This window comes from Periophthalmus magnuspinnatus, chromosome 22, assembly GCF_009829125.3.
Source record: "Periophthalmus magnuspinnatus isolate fPerMag1 chromosome 22, fPerMag1.2.pri, whole genome shotgun sequence".
In the NCBI taxonomy this organism is placed as follows: Eukaryota; Metazoa; Chordata; class Actinopteri; order Gobiiformes; family Gobiidae; genus Periophthalmus; species Periophthalmus magnuspinnatus.
Window position 1 is genome coordinate 28,800,163 of NC_047147.1, and position 19,380 is coordinate 28,819,542.

The window sequence follows — 19,380 nt, forward strand, 5'->3', positions numbered from 1 at the left end:
TGTTCCACAGTGCGGCATTCACGACTGTTGTTTCTTTTGCTACGAAAAATACCTTGAAAAACGATACTGCGGAACATTCCTGGCAAAACAATCACATCTCCATGGAGACGAGCAGGTGGCAGACGCTCCAGAGGGAAAGTTACACGGTGCATCTTTCTGTTGAGACGTTTCTGCAGTGGGATCTAAATATCACTGAATCATTTCAATAGTTTTTAACGAGAGCCTTATAAAACGTCTTTCTGTGGTCAGCTGTCGTGAGGTGAACTTTGAACTGTAAAATGTGACGTCAAAATGGTTTTCCGTGGTTCAACTCGACTAAACTGTTTGGTGTTTGTGAAAATCAGGTGGTTTCTGAATGTCCAAAATGTAAATGAGCTTCATTTTAAGGACTGGTCCAGCAAATTGTAACGTACTTGAACGACAAACGCTCCAGCCAAATATGTGACTCCTTCAAATGTACAAGTTTATTTAAGTTGTAGATATTTCCACACATTGTAACATAAGTTATATAAAGTTAGAGGGTGACGTTATGTTTGTAAATAAGAACACGGTGGCCTCAAAATCACCAAAATGGAACAGAAATACTGAGGAAGATTAAGAAGTTTGATTGTGTTTGTGAGATTGTTAAAACAACCAGCAACGTTCAACCCAGGGCCGTCCAAAACAAAACACGTCACTTCATCTTTAAAGTGGGACGATAAAACACACGGAAACTCCGCCCCCTGCAGGTGTGTGTCTGTCACAGCACAAATGAATCTGCACACACATAATATCAGGACAGTATGAAGATCCCGTGTGTTTGTTGATTTTAGGTTTAGTCTTTACATTTTCATCAAACTGACACGTTTCACCATCAGCAGAATATTATGAACCAGAGACACAGTTTGAGTCACACTGACCCACTGCACGGCCCGAACACACTCTGTGCACAGCAGCATGCTAGCTAGCTCACTGTGTGTCAAAGCTAACACCAAGAATAATCCATGAAGCTAACGTGGATCTAAGAGATAAAAAAAAACAGGACAACAGGGAATCTGAACCCACAAGGAAAGAGGTTCCTTACACTGCGGGTGCGTCGGATAAAACTAAGACCGTTTGAGATTCTGGTCTTTTTCAAACCTACAAACACTTTAAGACGAAAACTGGTGCAAACAAAGGACAAAACCCCGAGACACAAACAAAGTAACGTGTCTCCTCCATTTAGTGAAGAGCGAGCGTCACACTGGAAAAAATAAACACTCCATAAAAGAAAGAACCAACACGAGAGAGAACAGCTCAGGACACAGTCTGCTGTTCATCTACATAAGAGAATAAACAGAGAGAACAGCTCAGGACACAGTCTGCTGTTCATCTACATAAGAGAATAAACAGAGAGAACAGCTCAGGACACAGTCTGCTGTTCATCTACATAAAAGAATAAACAGAGAGAACAGCTCAGGACACAGTCTGCTGTTCATCTACATAAGAGAATAAACAGAGAGAACAGCTCAGGACACAGTCTGCTGTTCATCTACATAAAAGAATAAACAGAGAGAACAGCTCAGGACACAGTCTGCTGTTCATCTACATAAGAGAATAAACAGAGAGAACAGCTCAGGACACAGTCTGCTGTTCATCTACATAAAAGAATAAACAGAGAGAACAGCTCAGGACACAGTCTGCTGTTCATCTACATAAGAGAATAAACAGAGAGAACAGCTCAGGACACAGTCTGCTGTTCATCTCCATCTCAAACACACTGACCACTGCTTTGACCAGAGTGAGGGTCAGATCTGAGAGAAAAGAAATGGTTTGAGAGGAGAGTTAAAGAAGATACTTTTGTTAAAGACGATCCTTCTTTAAACAGGAATGGAGCCTGAGACATAATCTGTCCTCCATCTATAACTCCATCCTCAGACCCAGAACAAAGAGAACAATATCAGGGACGTTAAGGCTGAAACTGGAGACAAAATCTGTTTACAGTTTCAGTGTCGTTAGCGCCCCCTTCAGACAGATATAAGACAGTGTCCAGCAGGAATCTGACCAGAGCTGAAGAAGAGACTTGGACGAGCAGCCAGACGTCTTCACTCTGCAACAATTTGTCCAGTGACAGATTTAATTTAGTCTTTTGCTCTGGATCAGACCTGGACGACTGAGGGACACACTGACATTAGCACTGAGACACAAACATGTCTTTGTCCAAACACAGAAGTGTCCCCCAGTGAAGTATTCATTTTATTTGTGTAGTTTTAAACAAGCGGTCAGTGACGTCCACCTGCAGCTCTCTGTCCACTGTCTCATCTTTAAATATCTGTTCATTTTAGCGTGAAAAAAGCTGAACAGGACGTAGTGACGCTAACAGTGAGGCTCCTGTGCACAGAGCAAAGATCATTCTCTAATTCTCTCAGTCGTCATAATGTTACGGCTGATTCAGATTGTAAAGTATTTTTCACTTTTTTTTAATGTTTTAAGCCAAAGTAGACGACAGTCCCAGACACATGTACTTTATGTAATGTAACTGTACTCATTCCCACGTTGAATTATTCTCATAAACATGTCCGACACCCCACCACACTCACTGATCACAGGACGTACTCATCGTTTACTTGATACTTAAAGACTTGAAGCTTGAACTTGACCCTCGCCTTTGTGTTTGTGTCCCGCATGTGTCCAGTGTTTACCGTTTGTACTTCATTCATGATATTCATGAACTTAAACTGGGATAAACAAGTGAATAATGGAAAACTGACTAAATTACTTCCTTTCACTTTGTAATTTTCCATGCAGTCATTTTGGGATGTGTGAATAAAGAAAGAGCATCACTGTTGTTCAAAAGTCAATGTTTAACAGTTTTTAAAGAGGTAATTTACACAAAGTCAAATAGATATAAACAGTCGACTCAGACATAAACTGTGAGGTCTATGATCCAACGAGGGGCCGACGGTGATGTGACGTTTGTGGATGAGACGGTTCTTCTGAGCAGTTCTTTAATGTAAACGGTTAGAACCAGATCTCAGTTTTGAAAAGAGCTGAATCTTTCTGATTTTTATGTATTTTATCCTGAAGACTGAGCTCAGCAGCAGAACAGACGACACGAGTGAGAGATTTGTGCATAAAAAACACATTTGACATTTAACAGTTAGTTTTATTATTATTATTTTGGTGTATTTTAGTTTTATTTCGATTATGCCTCATTTCCGTGGGTAAACACTCATTGAACCATTTTAAACAGATCTCAGTCTTGGTTATTTCTCTGCGATGAGTCTCATTTTGGCTTCGATTAAAAGTCACATCACTCAGACTATTTGACCACGACGTCTTTGTCAAATGGCTGTTTAATTTCACAAGCCACAACTGAATAACTGCTCGTTAAACTCTGACTAAGTTTGTCACTAAGGCGATAAAAGCCCTGCTGCTGCGTTTTACTTTCACTTCAGCTTTGTGTCACACTTGGATCCAAAGTTCCCTCCCATCAGATCGTCTATAAAAAGGATCAAAGTGCAGGACACGCCCACACAGGACACGCCCACACACTCATCAGACGCAACGTTTGAGCCACAGCAGCACATTGTCCAGAGTCCAGCGTTCGTCCACAGGTAAATCTCACTTTTGTAATGTGTTTTTATTGTTTATTGTTTAACTTATATCAACACAAGACCACAGTGACATAAATCTGATGTTGTGTTTCTCTTTTGTTGTGCAGTTTACTCCACCGTCTCCATCATGTCTACCATCATCTCCAGTCTGACCAACGACCAGAGAAACAAACTCCTCTCTCTGTTCAGCCACGCTCAGCTGCACCTCCTGTTCAAAGCCTCAGTCCACGGTTTTGCTGCAGATCAGTTCCACTTTCGTTGTGATAAACAGGGCCCCACCGTCTGTGTGGCTTTTAACAGCTCTGGGTTTGTGTATGGAGCGTACACGTCTAAGGACTACGCTCAAAGTAACCAGAACATCCTCGATGAACGTGCTTTCCTCTTCAGCATCCGTGAGGACAGACCCAGGCCGATCCGGGTGGGGGTGACCCCCGGTCAGCACGCCTTTGTGGACGGAGCTACTGGTCCAAACTTTGGTGCTTTACTGTTTTTAGATCAAAATACAGCTACTGTTTTGAGTCCAGGAGGAGCAACGTTTAACTTCACTGCAGCAGAGATGCACGGAGACAACCTGAACCTGACTGAGTTTGAAGTGTATCGAGTCCAAGGTTTGTAATAACAACTGAATTTGTATGAATATAAAATATTTTATTTTAACCATAGAATTCCACTTTCACTCACTTAAGATCTGTGCAGTTTCATTTTGAGTCAAAAGTACAAACATGTGAAACCTGCTTGTTCTGTATTTACAGAAATGGGAGGAGTCCTGGAAAAACCCTGGAGGATCATTCAGTGGAATGAAGAGTAAGTACACGCCAACATCCTGCGTTTGTGTCGACTGTTCTGTGCTTTTACTCGAGTAAAAAGGAAGTGCAGCCACTGACACAGATCAGACACATGAGGTAAAGTGGACGGACCATGTCTCATATAAAAAGATCAACCTCCAGAATTCAGTCTCTGAGCAGCAGAAGCATTTCAGGTTTTTAGGCCCCTGTAGGACGTGGGGCCTACTGCTTCTGTAACAGTCAGTGCATGGGGTCATGGGGTCATGGGGTCATGGGGTCATGGGGTCACTGCTGCAGACTGATCTGACAAACTTCATCTGAAGTCGCCCCCTGCCCTGTCTCCAGTATCATAGCAACCCATGCCTTAGGCGCAGAGTAAAACACAGAGTAAAACACAGAGTGAAACACAGAGTGAAACACAGAGTGAAACACAGAGTGAAACACAGAGTAAAACACAGAGTGAAACACAGAGTGAAACACAGAGTGAAACACAGAGTAAAACACAGAGTGAAACACAGAGTGAAACACAGAGTAAAACACAGAGTAAAACACAGAGTGAAACACAGAGTGAAACACAGAGTAAAACACAGAGTGAAACACAGAGTAAAACACAGAGTATAACACAGAGTAAAACACAGAGTAAAACACAGAGTGAAACACAGAGTAAAACACAGAGTGAAACACAGAGTAAAACACAGAGTGAAACACAGAGTAAAACACAGAGTAAAACACAGAGTGAAACACAGAGTGAAACACAGAGTAAAACACAGAGTGAAACACAGAGTGAAACACAGAGTGAAACACAGAGTGAAACACAGAGTAAAACACAGAGTAAAACACAGAGTGAAACACAGAGTAAAACACAGAGTGAAACACAGAGTAAAACACAGAGTAAAACACAGAGTAAAACACAGAGTAAAACACAGAGTGAAACACAGAGTGAAACACAGAGTGAAACACAGAGTGAAACACAGAGTGAAACACAGAGTGAAACACAGAGAAAAACACAGAGTAAAACACAGAGTGAAACACAGAGTGAAACACAGAGTGAAACACAGAGTAAAACACAGAGTAAAACACAGAGTGAAACACAGAGTAAAACACAGAGTGAAACACAGAGTAAAACACAGAGTAAAACACAGAGTAAAACACAGAGTAAAACACAGAGTGAAACACAGAGTGAAACACAGAGTGAAACACAGAGTAAAACACAGAGTAAAACACAGAGTGAAACACAGAGTGAAACACAGAGTGAAACACAGAGTAAAACACAGAGTGAAACACAGAGTGAAACACAGAGTAAAACACAGAGTGAAACACAGAGTAAAACACAGAGTAAAACACAGAGTAAAACACAGAGTGAAACACAGAGTGAAACACAGAGTAAAACACAGAGTGAAACACAGAGTGAAACACAGAGTGAAACACAGAGTGAAACACAGAGTGAAACACAGAGTAAAACACAGAGTGAAACACAGAGTGAAACACAGAGTGAAACACAGAGTAAAACACAGAGTAAAACACAGAGTGAAACACAGAGTAAAACACAGAGTGAAACACAGAGTGAAACACAGAGTGAAACACAGAGTGAAACACAGAATAAAACACAGAGTGAAACACAGAGTAAAACACAGAGTGAAACACAGAGTGAAACACAGAGTGAAACACAGAGTGAAACACAGAGTAAAACACAGAGTGAAACACAGAGTGAAACACAGAGTGAAACACAGAGTAAAACACAGAGTGAAACACAGAGTGAAACACAGAGTGAAACACAGAGTAAAACACAGAGTGAAACACAGAGTGAAACACAGAGTAAAACACAGAGTAAAACACAGAGTGAAACACAGAGTGAAACACAGAGTGAAACACAGAGTGAAACACAGAGTGAAACACAGAGAGAAACACAGAGTAAAACACAGAGTAAAACACAGAGTGAAACACAGAGTGAAACACAGAGTAAAACACAGAGTGAAACACAGAGTAAAACACAGAGTATAACACAGAGTAAAACACAGAGTAAAACACAGAGTGAAACACAGAGTAAAACACAGAGTGAAACACAGAGTAAAACACAGAGTGAAACACAGAGTAAAACACAGAGTAAAACACAGAGTAAAACACAGAGTGAAACACAGAGTGAAACACAGAGTAAAACACAGAGTGAAACACAGAGTGAAACACAGAGTGAAACACAGAGTGAAACACAGAGTAAAACACAGAGTAAAACACAGAGTGAAACACAGAGTAAAACACAGAGTGAAACACAGAGTAAAACACAGAGTGAAACACAGAGTGAAACACAGAGTGAAACACAGAGTGAAACACAGAGTGAAACACAGAGTGAAACACAGAGAAAAACACAGAGTAAAACACAGAGTGAAACACAGAGTGAAACACAGAGTGAAACACAGAGTAAAACACAGAGTAAAACACAGAGTGAAACACAGAGTAAAACACAGAGTGAAACACAGAGTAAAACACAGAGTAAAACACAGAGTGAAACACAGAGTGAAACACAGAGTGAAACACAGAGTGAAACACAGAGTGAAACACAGAGTAAAACACAGAGTGAAACACAGAGTGAAACACAGAGTGAAACACAGAGTAAAACACAGAGTAAAACACAGAGTGAAACACAGAGTAAAACACAGAGTGAAACACAGAGTAAAACACAGAGTAAAACACAGAGTAAAACACAGAGTAAAACACAGAGTGAAACACAGAGTGAAACACAGAGTGAAACACAGAGTGAAACACAGAGTAAAACACAGAGTAAAACACAGAGTGAAACACAGAGTGAAACACAGAGTGAAACACAGAGTAAAACACAGAGTGAAACACAGAGTGAAACACAGAGTAAAACACAGAGTGAAACACAGAGTAAAACACAGAGTAAAACACAGAGTAAAACACAGAGTGAAACACAGAGTGAAACACAGAGTAAAACACAGAGTGAAACACAGAGTGAAACACAGAGTGAAACACAGAGTGAAACACAGAGTGAAACACAGAGTAAAACACAGAGTGAAACACAGAGTGAAACACAGAGTGAAACACAGAGTAAAACACAGAGTAAAACACAGAGTGAAACACAGAGTGAAACACAGAGTAAAACACAGAGTGAAACACAGAGTGAAACACAGAGTGAAACACAGAGTGAAACACAGAGTGAAACACAGAGTAAAACACAGAGTGAAACACAGAGTGAAACACAGAGTAAAACACAGTGAAACACAGAGTGAAACATAGAGTGAAACACAGAGTGAAACACAGAGTGAAACACAGAGTAAACCTGAGGATAAAGTATCATTTTGATCCATGTTTAATCCAGTTTGACAAACTCTGGCTCAGATGGTCACGTCCTGCAGAAAACTCAATTCAAATCTATTAAAATCACATCATACTTTTCTTCCACATGAGTTTTTACTTTAGTTTGTTTTACTGGTTTGGTGGCACCAGCAAAATGTCAGTACCTCCACCCTTCTGTGTATTTACAGAGACAGGGCCTGGACCATGGACGTGTGTGTTTCCAACCACAAGACAAAGGAATCCTGCCCCCTACAGGATAACAAATATATTTGTGTGGAGGGCCGAAAATTTAGTTTTCCCAAATGTTTCACACAAAATTCCATTAGGTCGTCCCAATCACTAAAGTCAATCAGACCCTCACATGTTGCACTGTGTTGCCATGGCGATGTGTTATCCTGATGGGAGTGATCCCAAAATTTCCCATTCCATGAGAAAAATATTAGTATTGTGGCATAATGTGAAATTAATTCAATTCAGTTCAATTCAGTTCAATTTATGTGTAGTCATTGTCACAGAAGAACAACCAAATCCTCCATAAAGTGCAAACCCATGAAAAAAACAAAAAAAAAAACAAATTAGGCACAATAACTTTGTTATGTCATCCTGATGAAAAAAGTCAATCGGACCCCTGTCATATCTTTCACTGTGTTGCCATGGCGATGCAAGAAAGAGCCTGTGTTATCCTAATGGGAAAATTACCTAATTTTCATACATTTCAAAGTCTTATAACGACTTATTAGCTTCATTGAGGACCATGGAATTTGGCACAGTGACTCTTCAGGTCGTCCCCGTCAAAAAAGTCTGAGGGCCCCAACTTTGTATTTGGCACCATGTTGCCATGGCGATGCCTCAAAAACCCATGTAACTGCATTTTGTACATCAGCCCTTCCAATGTGTGTAGACTTTGTTCAGCCCAAAGCCGCATTAAACAGAGGAAAGTGGCATTTTAGCGCCTCCTGCAGGGAGCGCCGGGTTGGCCGAGTGCGAAGTGCGGCTCGTGAGGGCCGTTTGATGCCACTTGCGGCTTTAATCTTATTTTTACTTTTCATCATAGAATTTCTTGATGCTCTTTTTTTTACACAACATCACAATGAGTAAAATCAATAAATGTTTGAACATTCTTACCTCATGGACTCAGGTGTAATGTTCAAATACAAATTCCACATACTTTACCTTTAGGTAAAACACATCACAGTTGTTATAAATACTCATACTTGTGTCTCACAGTAAAAGGCAGGAGCTGAAGAATCGGATCCTGTCGTATCGTCCAGATGTGAAGGGGGTGAAGGAGGCGCGGGTGCTGATGGTGGGACCGGTCGGAGCAGGAAAGTCGAGCTTCTTTAACTCCATCAGCTCAGTGTTCAGAGGCAACATGACGTCCCAGGCCATTGCAGGGAAATCTGGGAAGAGCGTGACTGTCCAGGTAAAGACAGAGAGACACATCTGCAAACATCAACAGCTCTGTAGACCTAAGAAATACTCTTACAGTGTTTTATTCATAGTGTTCATTGGTGCTACAGATTTGTTATATTAATCTGATAAACTGAAGTCCTGTCCCAGTCTGTTTATAGGTTTGGATAATGCTGCTGCGTTTTATTAATTGAAACAGACACTTTGTTCCATAAGGTCCATAGTCATTTTACAGACAGTATCTGTCCATTTTCTTCCTCTTCTCCGGGGCCGGGTCACGGGGGCATCAGTCTGAGCAGGGACTCCCAGACTTCCCTCACCCCAGACACGTCCTCCAGCTCCTCCGGTGGGACCCCAAGGCGTTCCCAGGCCAGAGAGACATAGTCCCTCCAGTGTGTCCTGGGTCTTCCCCGGGGCCTCCTCCCGGTGGGACATGAACACCTCCCTAGGGAGGCGTCCAGGAGGCATCCTGAGCAGATGCCCGAGCCTCAGCTGCTCCTCTCAATGTGTAGGAGCAGCGGCTCTACTCCGAGCTCCTCCCGTGTGACCGAGCTCCTCACCCTATCCCTAAGGGTGCGCCCGGCCACTCTGCGGAGGAAACCCATTTCAGCCGTTTGTATCCGCGATCTTGTCCTTTCGGTCATTACCCAGAGCTCATGACCATAGGTGAGGGTAGGAACGTAGATTGGGGTAAATCGAGAACTTCACCTTTGGGCTCAGCTCCTTCTTCACCACAACGGACCGATACAGCGACCGCAGAGACTCTCCACCCGGAGAGAGCAAACCACCTTTTTCCGGTCGAGAACCATGGCCTCGGATTTGGAGGAGCTGATTCTCATCCCAGACACTTCACACTCGGCTCAAACCGCCCCAGTGCTGCAGGTCCTGACTCGAAGAAGCATCAGGACAACATCATCTGCAAACAGCAGAGATGAAATCCTGTGGTTCCCGAACCAGACCCCCTCCGGCCCCTGAACCAGACCCCCTCCGGCCCCTGAACCAGGCCCCCTCCGGCCCCTGAACCGGACCCCCTCCGGCCCCTGAACCGGGCCCCCTCCGGCCCCTGAACCGGGCCCCCTCCGGCCCCTGAACCGGACCCCCTCCGGCCCCTGAACCGGACCCCCTCCGGCCCCTGAACCGGACCCCCTCCGGCCCCTGAACCGGACCCCCTCCGGCCCCTGAACCGGACCCCCTCCGGCCCCTGAACCGGACCCCCTCCGGCCCCTGGCTGCGCTTAGAAATTCTGTCCATAAATATAATGAACAGAACCGGTGACAAAGGGCAGCCCTGAGTCCAACATGCACCAGGAACAGGTCTGACTCACTGCAGAGACACAGCTCCTGCTCCGGTCATACAGGGACCGGACAGCCCTTAGCAAAGGGCCCCGGACCCCATACTCCCAGAGCACCCCCCAAAGGACACCACGAGGGACACGGTCAAATGCCTCCTCCAGATCCACAAAACACATGTGGACTGTGGCAAACTCCCATGAGCCTCGAGGACCTGATGGAGAGTATAGAGCTGGTCCAGTGTTCAACGACCAGGACGAAAACCACACTGCTCCTCCTGAATCTGAGGTTCGACTATCGGTCGGATTCTCCTCTCCAGTCCCTGGAGTAGACCTGAGGCTGAGGAGTGTGATTCCCCTGTAATTGGAACACACCCTCTGGTCCCCCGCAGGGACGCGACCCTCTCGTTCACAGGGTGAACTCCAACACGAAGCGTCTGAGCTGTGGGGTAATGAGCCCACATCAGCTCGCAGACGTTCCCCGCGGGCAACGCCAGAGAAATGGAGAGTCCAGCCCCTCTCCAGGAGTTGGGTTCCAGAGCCCAAACTGTGCGTGGAGGTGAGGCCGACTATATCTAGCCGGTAACGCTCAACCTCCCGCACAAGCTCAGGCTCCTCCCCCCAGTGAGGTGACGTTTCATGTCCCCAGAGCCAGTCTCCAGGTCCAGAGATTCAATTCATTTCATTTAATTCATTTTTGTAACGCTCAAGTTCGTCTTTAATCTGATCAGACAGAACTGACTTAGTTGGAACTAAAACAGATGAGTTTGTGTTGATGCATCGTGTCTATGATGTTTGAATAACAGGTTATGTGTTTTGTTGCAGTTTCGTGCCTACACCATAAAGGCGGGTAAAGGAGGTCCCTCTGTTCCTCTGACTCTGTGTGACACGATGGGGCTGGAGGAGGCCGAAGATTCAGGTTTACACCCAGACGACGTCATCAACATTTGCAAAGGACATGTTCAGGATCGCTACCAGGTACGACCAACACAACTGTGCGATTTTTTATTTTTTAATAATAAATACCAGCAGCATTTGTCCAGTAGGTCATGAACTTTCTCTTCTGTAGTTCAGTCCGTCTGCACCGCTTCAGGAGGGGACTCCCGGATACAGGAAAAATGTGACTCTCAAAGACAAAATTCACTGTGTGGTGTATTTGATGGACGCGAGCAGAGTGTCCCTGATGAACCAGAGGATGTTGGACAAGTTCTGCTCCATCCGGAAGAAAGTCAATCAGCTCGGTGACTGTCCTGAAGCTGATGTGCTTTTAATGTTATTGTGGCCATGTTATATTTATATATATTATATTTAATGGTTCATTTCTCTGTTTAGGTGTTCCTCAGATTCTGCTGATGACCAAAGTAGATGAAGCGTGCCCCCTAGTGGAGAAAGACTTAAGCAACATCTACCAGAGTGTTTACATTCAGAAGAAGGTCAGTGTGCTACAGTTAGACTTTAACATATTTATCATTCTCAGTCTCTCTGGTCCCTGAGCCTTAAATCTGTCTTTAAATCACTCACATTAGATTTATTTTTTTACACGTCAGGGTAAAGGTCTTTGACTCATATGAGGTTTAATCCTCCTCAAACACACACTGGAGTTGTGTTTTGTTTCATTCACACATGTTTGAGTCACACTTTATTATTCGTTTGTAACATCTGCTCTGTTCCACCTTGTGATGTCATCAGGTGGTAGTTTTCAAGTGAACAGCTCATTTTACCTTTAGTTCAGTCGAGATTGATCAAATGATTTAAGTAACGGTGTATAAAGCACTTCCTGTGTCACCACATGACATCACAAGGTGGAACAGAGAGTTTTAGATTTGAAATAACTCTAAATATCCAAACTCTAAATATCCAAACTCTAAATATCCAAACTCTAAATATCCAAACTCTAAATATCCAAACTCTAAATATCCAAACTCTAAATATCCAAACTCTAAATATCCAAACTCTAAATATCCAAACTCTAAATATCCAAACGACGAAACAAAACCCAACTCCAGGTCTGTTTTTGATGAGGAAACAACATTAGAACATAGAAAACAGTGTAATATACAAATCCCAGGATAAATGTGAGTAATATTTGTTCTTCCAGGTGAGTGAGGTGAGTGAGTCTCTGGGCGTCCCTCTGTCCTGCATCGTACCAGTGAAAAACTACTGCACAGAGCTGGACCTGAGCACAGAGGTGGACGTCCTGCTGCTGTCCGCCGTCAACCTCATGTTAAACTACGCAGACAGCTTCTTTGAAAACCTCGACCACGAGGAAGAAACCGACAAAGAGACTGACACAGAGACCTATAAGTCAGTCCATGTTTAACAAATACAACTGTGTGTGTGTGTATATATATATATATATATATATATATATATCAGTATAACCGCTTGTATCTTGCACTTTCCTGAAATAAAAATCACAATTTGTTAAAACTGCTTGAGTCAGAACAACATTAAAGACTCTGTCTACACAGGTTTGTTATTTTTAGTCTTTGTTTTCATGTTTAAAGTTTCAACACATTGTGAAAACTGTTTTAAGTAAAAACAACCCATTTGATCAGAAGTATTCACATTAGAACAAACATCAAGTGTAATGTGACCTGGATCTCCCTGAATCACTGCCCTGATTCTAGAAAACTGCTCAGATTCTAAAAAACGTCTCCGATTCTAAAAAAAACTGCCCCGATTCTAAAAAAACTGCTCAGATTCTAAAAAAACGTCTCCGATTCTAAAAAAAACTGCCCCGATTCTAAAAAAACTGCTCAGATTCTAAAAAAACGTCTCCGATTCTAAAAAACGTCTCCGATTCTAAAAAAAACTGCCCCGATTCTAAAAAAACTGCCCCGATTCTAAAAAAACTTCTCAGATTCTAAAAAAACGTCTCCAATTCTAAAAAAAACTTCTCCGATTCTAAAAAAACGTCTCTGATTCTAAAAAACTTCTCCGATTCTAAAAAACTTCTCCGATTCTAAAAAAACTGCCCCGATTCTTCACATGATGCGTTTTTCCTGTAGTAAAACTTCCTTTTCCATGTAAATGAATGACTCTGCTTTTATGGGCCTCAGCTCTTTGTCATGTGACCCACAGTGAAGCGTCTCGTGACCTTTGACCCTGTGACGTCGTCAGAAGCTGCTCAGGTTAAATGTGTGAAATGTGCTGCTCGTTCATTTAAATCTACACATGACTGACCCCGGAGCCGTTTGTCTCAGACTTTTAAACTGTTTCTTTGTTCAGGTTTTGATGGAATCACAGTAGAATTGATTTATTTGATTTATTTGATTTATTTTATGTTTTTTCTTCATGTTTCACTTTTGTCGACCTGATAAAAGTGTCAGGATCTTTAATAAAAAACATAAAGACAAAGTTATGACTCTAAAACATCCAGTGACATCAACCAACAAATAAGACTCTGAAAATACATAAAATAATATACTTTTATATACTAATATAATATAATAAAATAATGTACTTTTTATGTGCAGTCCTGCATTTTTTAAACATTATAACAAGTAAAGTAAAAATGACAAACATATTTTAGTTTATTTATCGTCTTAAGCTTTGACATGTGGTGGATAAAGTAAAAGTACAGACACTGCTCTAAAATGTACTGAAGTCAAAATAAAAAGTAAACACAGTAAAATGTACTTAAGTAAAACACAGAACCCTAAGTGTATCCTTAAGTACAGTACTTTATTACTTGTACTTCACCTGAGGAATCGTCTGGACAAATGTTTAATCTGCCTCTTCATAAAAGTCTCAACATCGTCTTCTGTCTTTATATTTAACCAAACGATGTAAATGTGATGATAAATGTGATTTTGTTTTACATAAATATATATCACTAATAATCACATTTAAACTGGGGCAGTTTAAATAATTAATCATTTCAAACACATTTTTCTCTGTTTTGTGTCGTTGTTATAAATGACCAGTAGGGGGCATCACCTCTTCTCACTCAAACTGTTGCACAACTGAGTAAATCTCCAGAATAATCTTTACTTTGTGTAATGAGATTTTATCTAATGTTGTAAATGTTTTTTTTTATAATTAAACTGAAAATGCTTAAACTCACAGTAAAATCTGATGTTGTAGATTTAACAGCAGTAAATTAGAAAAAGATTTTTATTATTTTGTCACTATTACATTTTGTCACATGTAAAATTAATGCCCTGTATTTGTTTATTTTTGATATTTGTTTATTTTTTATATTTGTTTATTATTGATATTTGTTTATTTTTGATATTTGTTTTTTTTATATTTATTTTTTCCTGCTGTTTTATATTTTGTGCATTATTTTTTATTTTTGTCAAATGTAACAAAAGCTGTAAGAATAAGAGCAGATAATGAGAGAGTGTAAGGACGTGTGTATGGGACATGTGTATGTGATGTGTGTATGGGGCATGTGTATGTGACGTGTGTATGTGACGTGTGTATGTGACGTGTGTATGGGGCGTGTGTATGGGGCATGTGTATGTGACGTGTGTATGTGACATGTGTATGGGACATGTGTATGTGACATGTGTATGTGACGTGTGTATGGGGCATGTGTATGGGGCATGTGTATGTGATGTGTGTATGGGACATGTGTATGTGACGTGTGTATGTGACGTGTGTATGGGGCGTGTGTATGGGGCATGTGTATGGGACATGTGTATGTGACATGTGTATGTGACGTGTGTATGGGGCATGTGTATGGGGCATGTGTATGTGATGTGTGTATGGGACATGTGTATGGGACATGTGTATGTGACATGTGTATGTGACATGTGTATGTGACGTGTGTATGTGACATGTGTATGTGACGTGTGTATGGGGCATGTGTATGTGACGTGTGTATGGGGCATGTGTATGTGACATGTGTATGGGGCATGTGTATGTGACATGTGTATGGGGCATGTGTATGTGACGTGTGTATGTGACATGTGTATGGGGCATGTGTATGTGACGTGTGTATGGGGCATGTGTATGTGACGTGTGTATGGGGCATGTGTATGTGATATGTGTATGTGACGTGTGTATGGGGCGTGTGTATGGGGCATGTGTATGTGATATGTGTATGTGACGTGTGTATGGGGCATGTGTATGTGACGTGTGTATGGGGCATGTGTATGTGACGTGTGTATGGGGCATGTGTATGTGACGTGTGTATGTGACATGTGCATGGGGCATGTGTATGTGACGTGTGTATGTGACATGTGCATGGGGCATGTGTATGGGGCATGTGTATGTGACGTGTGTATGGGGCATGTGTATGTGACGTGTGTATGTGACATGTGCATGGGGCATGTGTATGGGGCATGTGTATGTGACGTGTGTATGTGACATGTGCATGGGGCATGTGTATGGGGCATGTGTATGTGACGTGTGTATGGGGCATGTGTATGTGATGTGTGTATGTGACATGTGCATGGGGCATGTGTATGTGACGTGTGTATGGGGCATGTGTATGTGACGTGTGTATGTGACATGTGTATGTGACGTGTGTATGTGACGTGTGTATGTGACGTGTGTATGGGGCATGTGTATGTGACGTGTGTATGTGACATGTGTATGTGACGTGTGTATGTGACGTGTGTATGTGACGTGTGTATGTGACGTGTGTATGGGGCATGTGTATGTGACGTGTGTATGGGGCATGTGTATGTGACGTGTGTATGGGGCATGTGTATGTGACATGTGTATGTGACATGTGTATGGGGCATGTGTATGTGACGTGTGTATGTGACATGTGTATGGGGCATGTGTATGTGACGTGTGTATGTGACGTGTGTATGGGGCATGTGTATGTGACGTGTGTATGTGACATGTGTATGGGGCATGTGTATGTGACGTGTGTATGGGGCATGTGTATGGGGTTATTACAGGAGGAGACACAATTATAAAGTCTCATTTATTTATTTTTATTTATTTATTTTATTTGGCGCGGGTCATTAGTTAAATTCATTTTTTTTTGTTGAGACTGAGTTTCTTCCTGATCCATGTTTCGTTCAGACACATGAGCTTCATGTCCTTTCATTTCCAGCAGGTGTCGCTCTTCGAGTCTTTTGTGAAGGACAAACTTGTTTTGTTCTTTTCCAGCGCACAGATCTTTGTTTCTCGTCTTTATGTAAATTTCCTTCTTGTTGCAGAGACTGTCCCGGTGCAGAGACAGGTCTGAGGATCTTTGTTGTGTAAAATCATGTCACTGAGTCTCAGAAAAGAGACCGAGCCAATCGAAACGCGCGGCTGGTTTCGGGTCCGCCCTGTCCGCGTGTCTCATATAAAGCCCCGTGTCCACGCGCCACAGACACAAACACGCGCCGCTCCACGAGGGGGAGTTTGATCATTTCAGCTTCAGCGGACACTTTCTGGATTATTTACATTTTGCAAACATGATTCCTGAGGATAACTTTGGATCTGACGTGATGGCGAACAGGTAAACTTTACGCACAGCTTTACGCACAGCTTTACGCACAGCTTTACGCACAGCTTTACGCACGGCTTTACGCACAGCTTTACGCACAGCTTTATGGACCTGCGGGTGCACTAGAAATGCCCTTTGACCCCCGCGTGTCCTGAGTGTGGAATGCTGATCTGCAGAAACACACATGTAGAAACACACATGTAGAAACACACTCATGTAGAAACACACACATGTAGAAACACACACATGCAGAGTCCTGGGAAACTACACAGACTTCAGACATGTGCCGGGGCTCCACACATGTGCCGGGGCTCCAGACATGTCCCGGGGCTCCGGACATGCTGTAGGACTGTACCTGTGTCTTTCTTACGTCACTTCTGAGCTCACTCTGCAGGTTTAAACTCTTCAAATTCAAATCACATTTTTAAGTTTCCTCTTTAGCCACGCCCACATTTTGTAACGATGATGTAACGTGTCTTTATGCTTTAGTCTTGTGCACGTTCCTGTGGTTCTCTCTGTTTTCTGTCTCTGCTTTAATCCGTTGAATGTGTCTTGTTTTCGTTCAGGACGCTCTCTGCGGCTCTGGCCCTGGAGGAGCTGCTGGTCACGGCGCAGAAGCAGGATTTCCTCACACTTGGCATCTACGAATCGGCTAAACTCCTTATTGCGTAAGTCCCTCCTCCTTCGCCATGCGCCTCGGACCTAAACCTCCCGAGAACGTGACCTCACCTCATTTACTTTGTCTCCGCAGTGACCCCGACAGCGTGGTCCTGTGCGTCCTGGCGGCGGATAACGAGGACGATGTGGCGTTACAAATCCACTTCACGCTGCTCCAGGCGTTCTGCTGCGACAACGACATCACCATCCTCCGAGCGTCCGGCGTCCGGCGCCTCCAGCAGCTGCTCCGAGGAGACGAGAGCAACAGGAACCTGGAGGAGCAGGGAGACCTCCACTGCATCCTGGTCACGGTAAGTACTTCTACTCTGTCAGTATAAGTACTTCTACTCTGTCAGTACAAGTACTTCTACTCTGTCAGTATAAGTACTTCTACTCTGTCAGTATAAGTACTTTTACTCTGTCAGTATAAGTACTTTTACTCTGTCAGTATAAGTACTTTTACTCTGTCAGTATAAGTACTTTTACTCTGTCAGTATAAGTACTTCTACTCTGTCAGTATAAGTACTTCTACTCTGTCAGTATAAGTACTTCTACTCTGTCAGTATAAGTACTTCTACTCTGTCAGTATAAGTACTTTTACTCTTTCACTGTAAGTACTTTTACTCTTTCACTGTAAGTACTTTTACTCTGTCATTCCACAGTACACAGTAGAAATCACTGCAGTATCTGAGCGATATATGGAACCGCTATTACTGCAAATACTACTATGTGCACTACTTTGTGAGGTTAACAACAGAACTACTGATACAACAATAACTACTATTACTACTACTATTACTACATATCGTACAGTTGCAGTTGCAGTACAACTACTTGGCCTTATACTTAGTACAAATCAAATCAACTTTACTACGACTAAACTGGTATCTCTAGTGCATACTTCTAATCCTCTCACAACAAAAACAAATACTACAACTACTATAACTACTACTACTACTACTACTACTACTACTACTACTACTACTACCACTCCTGTTTCCTGCTGTTACTCGTCACACACTGCAGTATTATTACTGCTCATGTTTATATCATATTATTGTTCAAAAGTTTAAAGTTTCGTTCATATTTTTTTCAGAATCCTCAGGCCGATCACTGCAGACTCCAGGAGGTGGGAACGTTCTGTCAGGAAAGTCGCAGGATGGACCAGTGGATCCCTGAGCTGACTCTGCAGGAACGCTGACGACTTTTACCCCAAAACCGGAGAAAAAAAAACAAAATCTGCGTCTAACGTGGAGACGAGATGAAGCGAGAGCTGCGGCGACGCCTGAAGTGAAAGAAACGAGACCAAACCAGACTCGCAGGAAAAGGCTGAGATTCTCGTTCTGCAGAAATCGTCGGCGTCTTTGGGCGTGTGGCGTTTTTCAAAACATTGGAGTAAAGCCGGAGGTTTGGAGTCACACCCCGGATCAGGACGCACACGTGCAGCTGCGCCAGGAATGTCGGACAGTTTCACCGCTCCACATTCCTCTGGGCTGAGTCGGGAAAGCCGTTTGGAAAGACAAGAAGAAAAAGAAGGTGTGTGAGAGTGTGAGTGTGTGTGTGTGTGAGAGAGTGTGGGGTGGGGGTGTGTGTGTGTGTGTGTGTGAGAGAGTGTGGGGTGGGGGTGTGTGTGTGTGTGTGTGTGGGATGCTTGTGTCTTTATTTAGCAGACCCGGGGCAGACTGGACCTGAGTCACACTGGTGCAAACACAAACCCTGAAGAACAAACGTGAAACTGCAGAAAACCTTTTATTTAAAATGTTCTGCCTCTTTGGTATAAAACACGACTTGAACTTAATTTATTCATTATTTGTAAAACACATGTTCATATTATTTATTCTACACTTTAAGCCAATAAATTATAGTTTTTTTTCAGTCTCGTCTCAGTGTCGTCCATGTCTCTAAAAAAGCCACTGTGATATGACGCTAAATGTCCCAGTATGTTTCTTTTCT

General features: G+C 42.6%; 2 protein-coding genes across 2 annotated transcripts; both read left to right on the forward strand.

Moving 5' to 3' along the window:
* Positions 1-3,509: 3,509 nt before the first annotated feature.
* On the forward strand, positions 3,510-12,835 carry LOC117390448 (interferon-induced protein 44-like). The gene is made up of 8 exons (XM_033988188.2): positions 3,510-3,575; positions 3,683-4,183; positions 4,328-4,379; positions 8,900-9,095; positions 11,196-11,348; positions 11,440-11,611; positions 11,703-11,803; positions 12,469-12,835. The coding sequence occupies exons 2-8, from the start codon at positions 3,703-3,705 to the stop codon at positions 12,688-12,690; spliced, it is 1,377 nt and encodes a 458-aa protein (XP_033844079.1). The 5' UTR covers positions 3,510-3,575; positions 3,683-3,702; the 3' UTR covers positions 12,691-12,835.
* Positions 12,836-16,678: 3,843 nt separating this feature from the next.
* Positions 16,679-18,986, forward strand: LOC117390173 (growth arrest and DNA damage-inducible protein GADD45 beta-like). The gene is made up of 4 exons (XM_033987833.2): positions 16,679-16,782; positions 17,337-17,438; positions 17,522-17,738; positions 18,524-18,986. Exons 1-4 carry the CDS (start codon positions 16,739-16,741, stop codon positions 18,626-18,628), a joined length of 468 nt encoding a protein of 155 aa, XP_033843724.1. The 5' UTR covers positions 16,679-16,738; the 3' UTR covers positions 18,629-18,986.
* The last annotated feature ends 394 nt before the right edge of the window (positions 18,987-19,380 follow it).

Coding starts and splice junctions, on each gene's coding strand:
- LOC117390173 (XM_033987833.2), top strand. CDS start 16,739: ATGATTCCTGAGGATAACTTTGGATCTGACGTGATGGCGAACAG. Junction 17,439..17,521: donor TCGGCTAAACTCCTTATTGC/GTAAGTCCCTCC, acceptor TTGTCTCCGCAG/TGACCCCGACAGCGTGGTCC. Junction 17,739..18,523: donor TCCACTGCATCCTGGTCACG/GTAAGTACTTCT, acceptor TATTTTTTTCAG/AATCCTCAGGCCGATCACTG.
- LOC117390448 (XM_033988188.2), top strand. CDS start 3,703: ATGTCTACCATCATCTCCAGTCTGACCAACGACCAGAGAAACAAACTC. Junction 4,184..4,327: donor TGAAGTGTATCGAGTCCAAG/GTTTGTAATAAC, acceptor CTGTATTTACAG/AAATGGGAGGAGTCCTGGAA. Junction 11,804..12,468: donor GTGTTTACATTCAGAAGAAG/GTCAGTGTGCTA, acceptor TTGTTCTTCCAG/GTGAGTGAGGTGAGTGAGTC.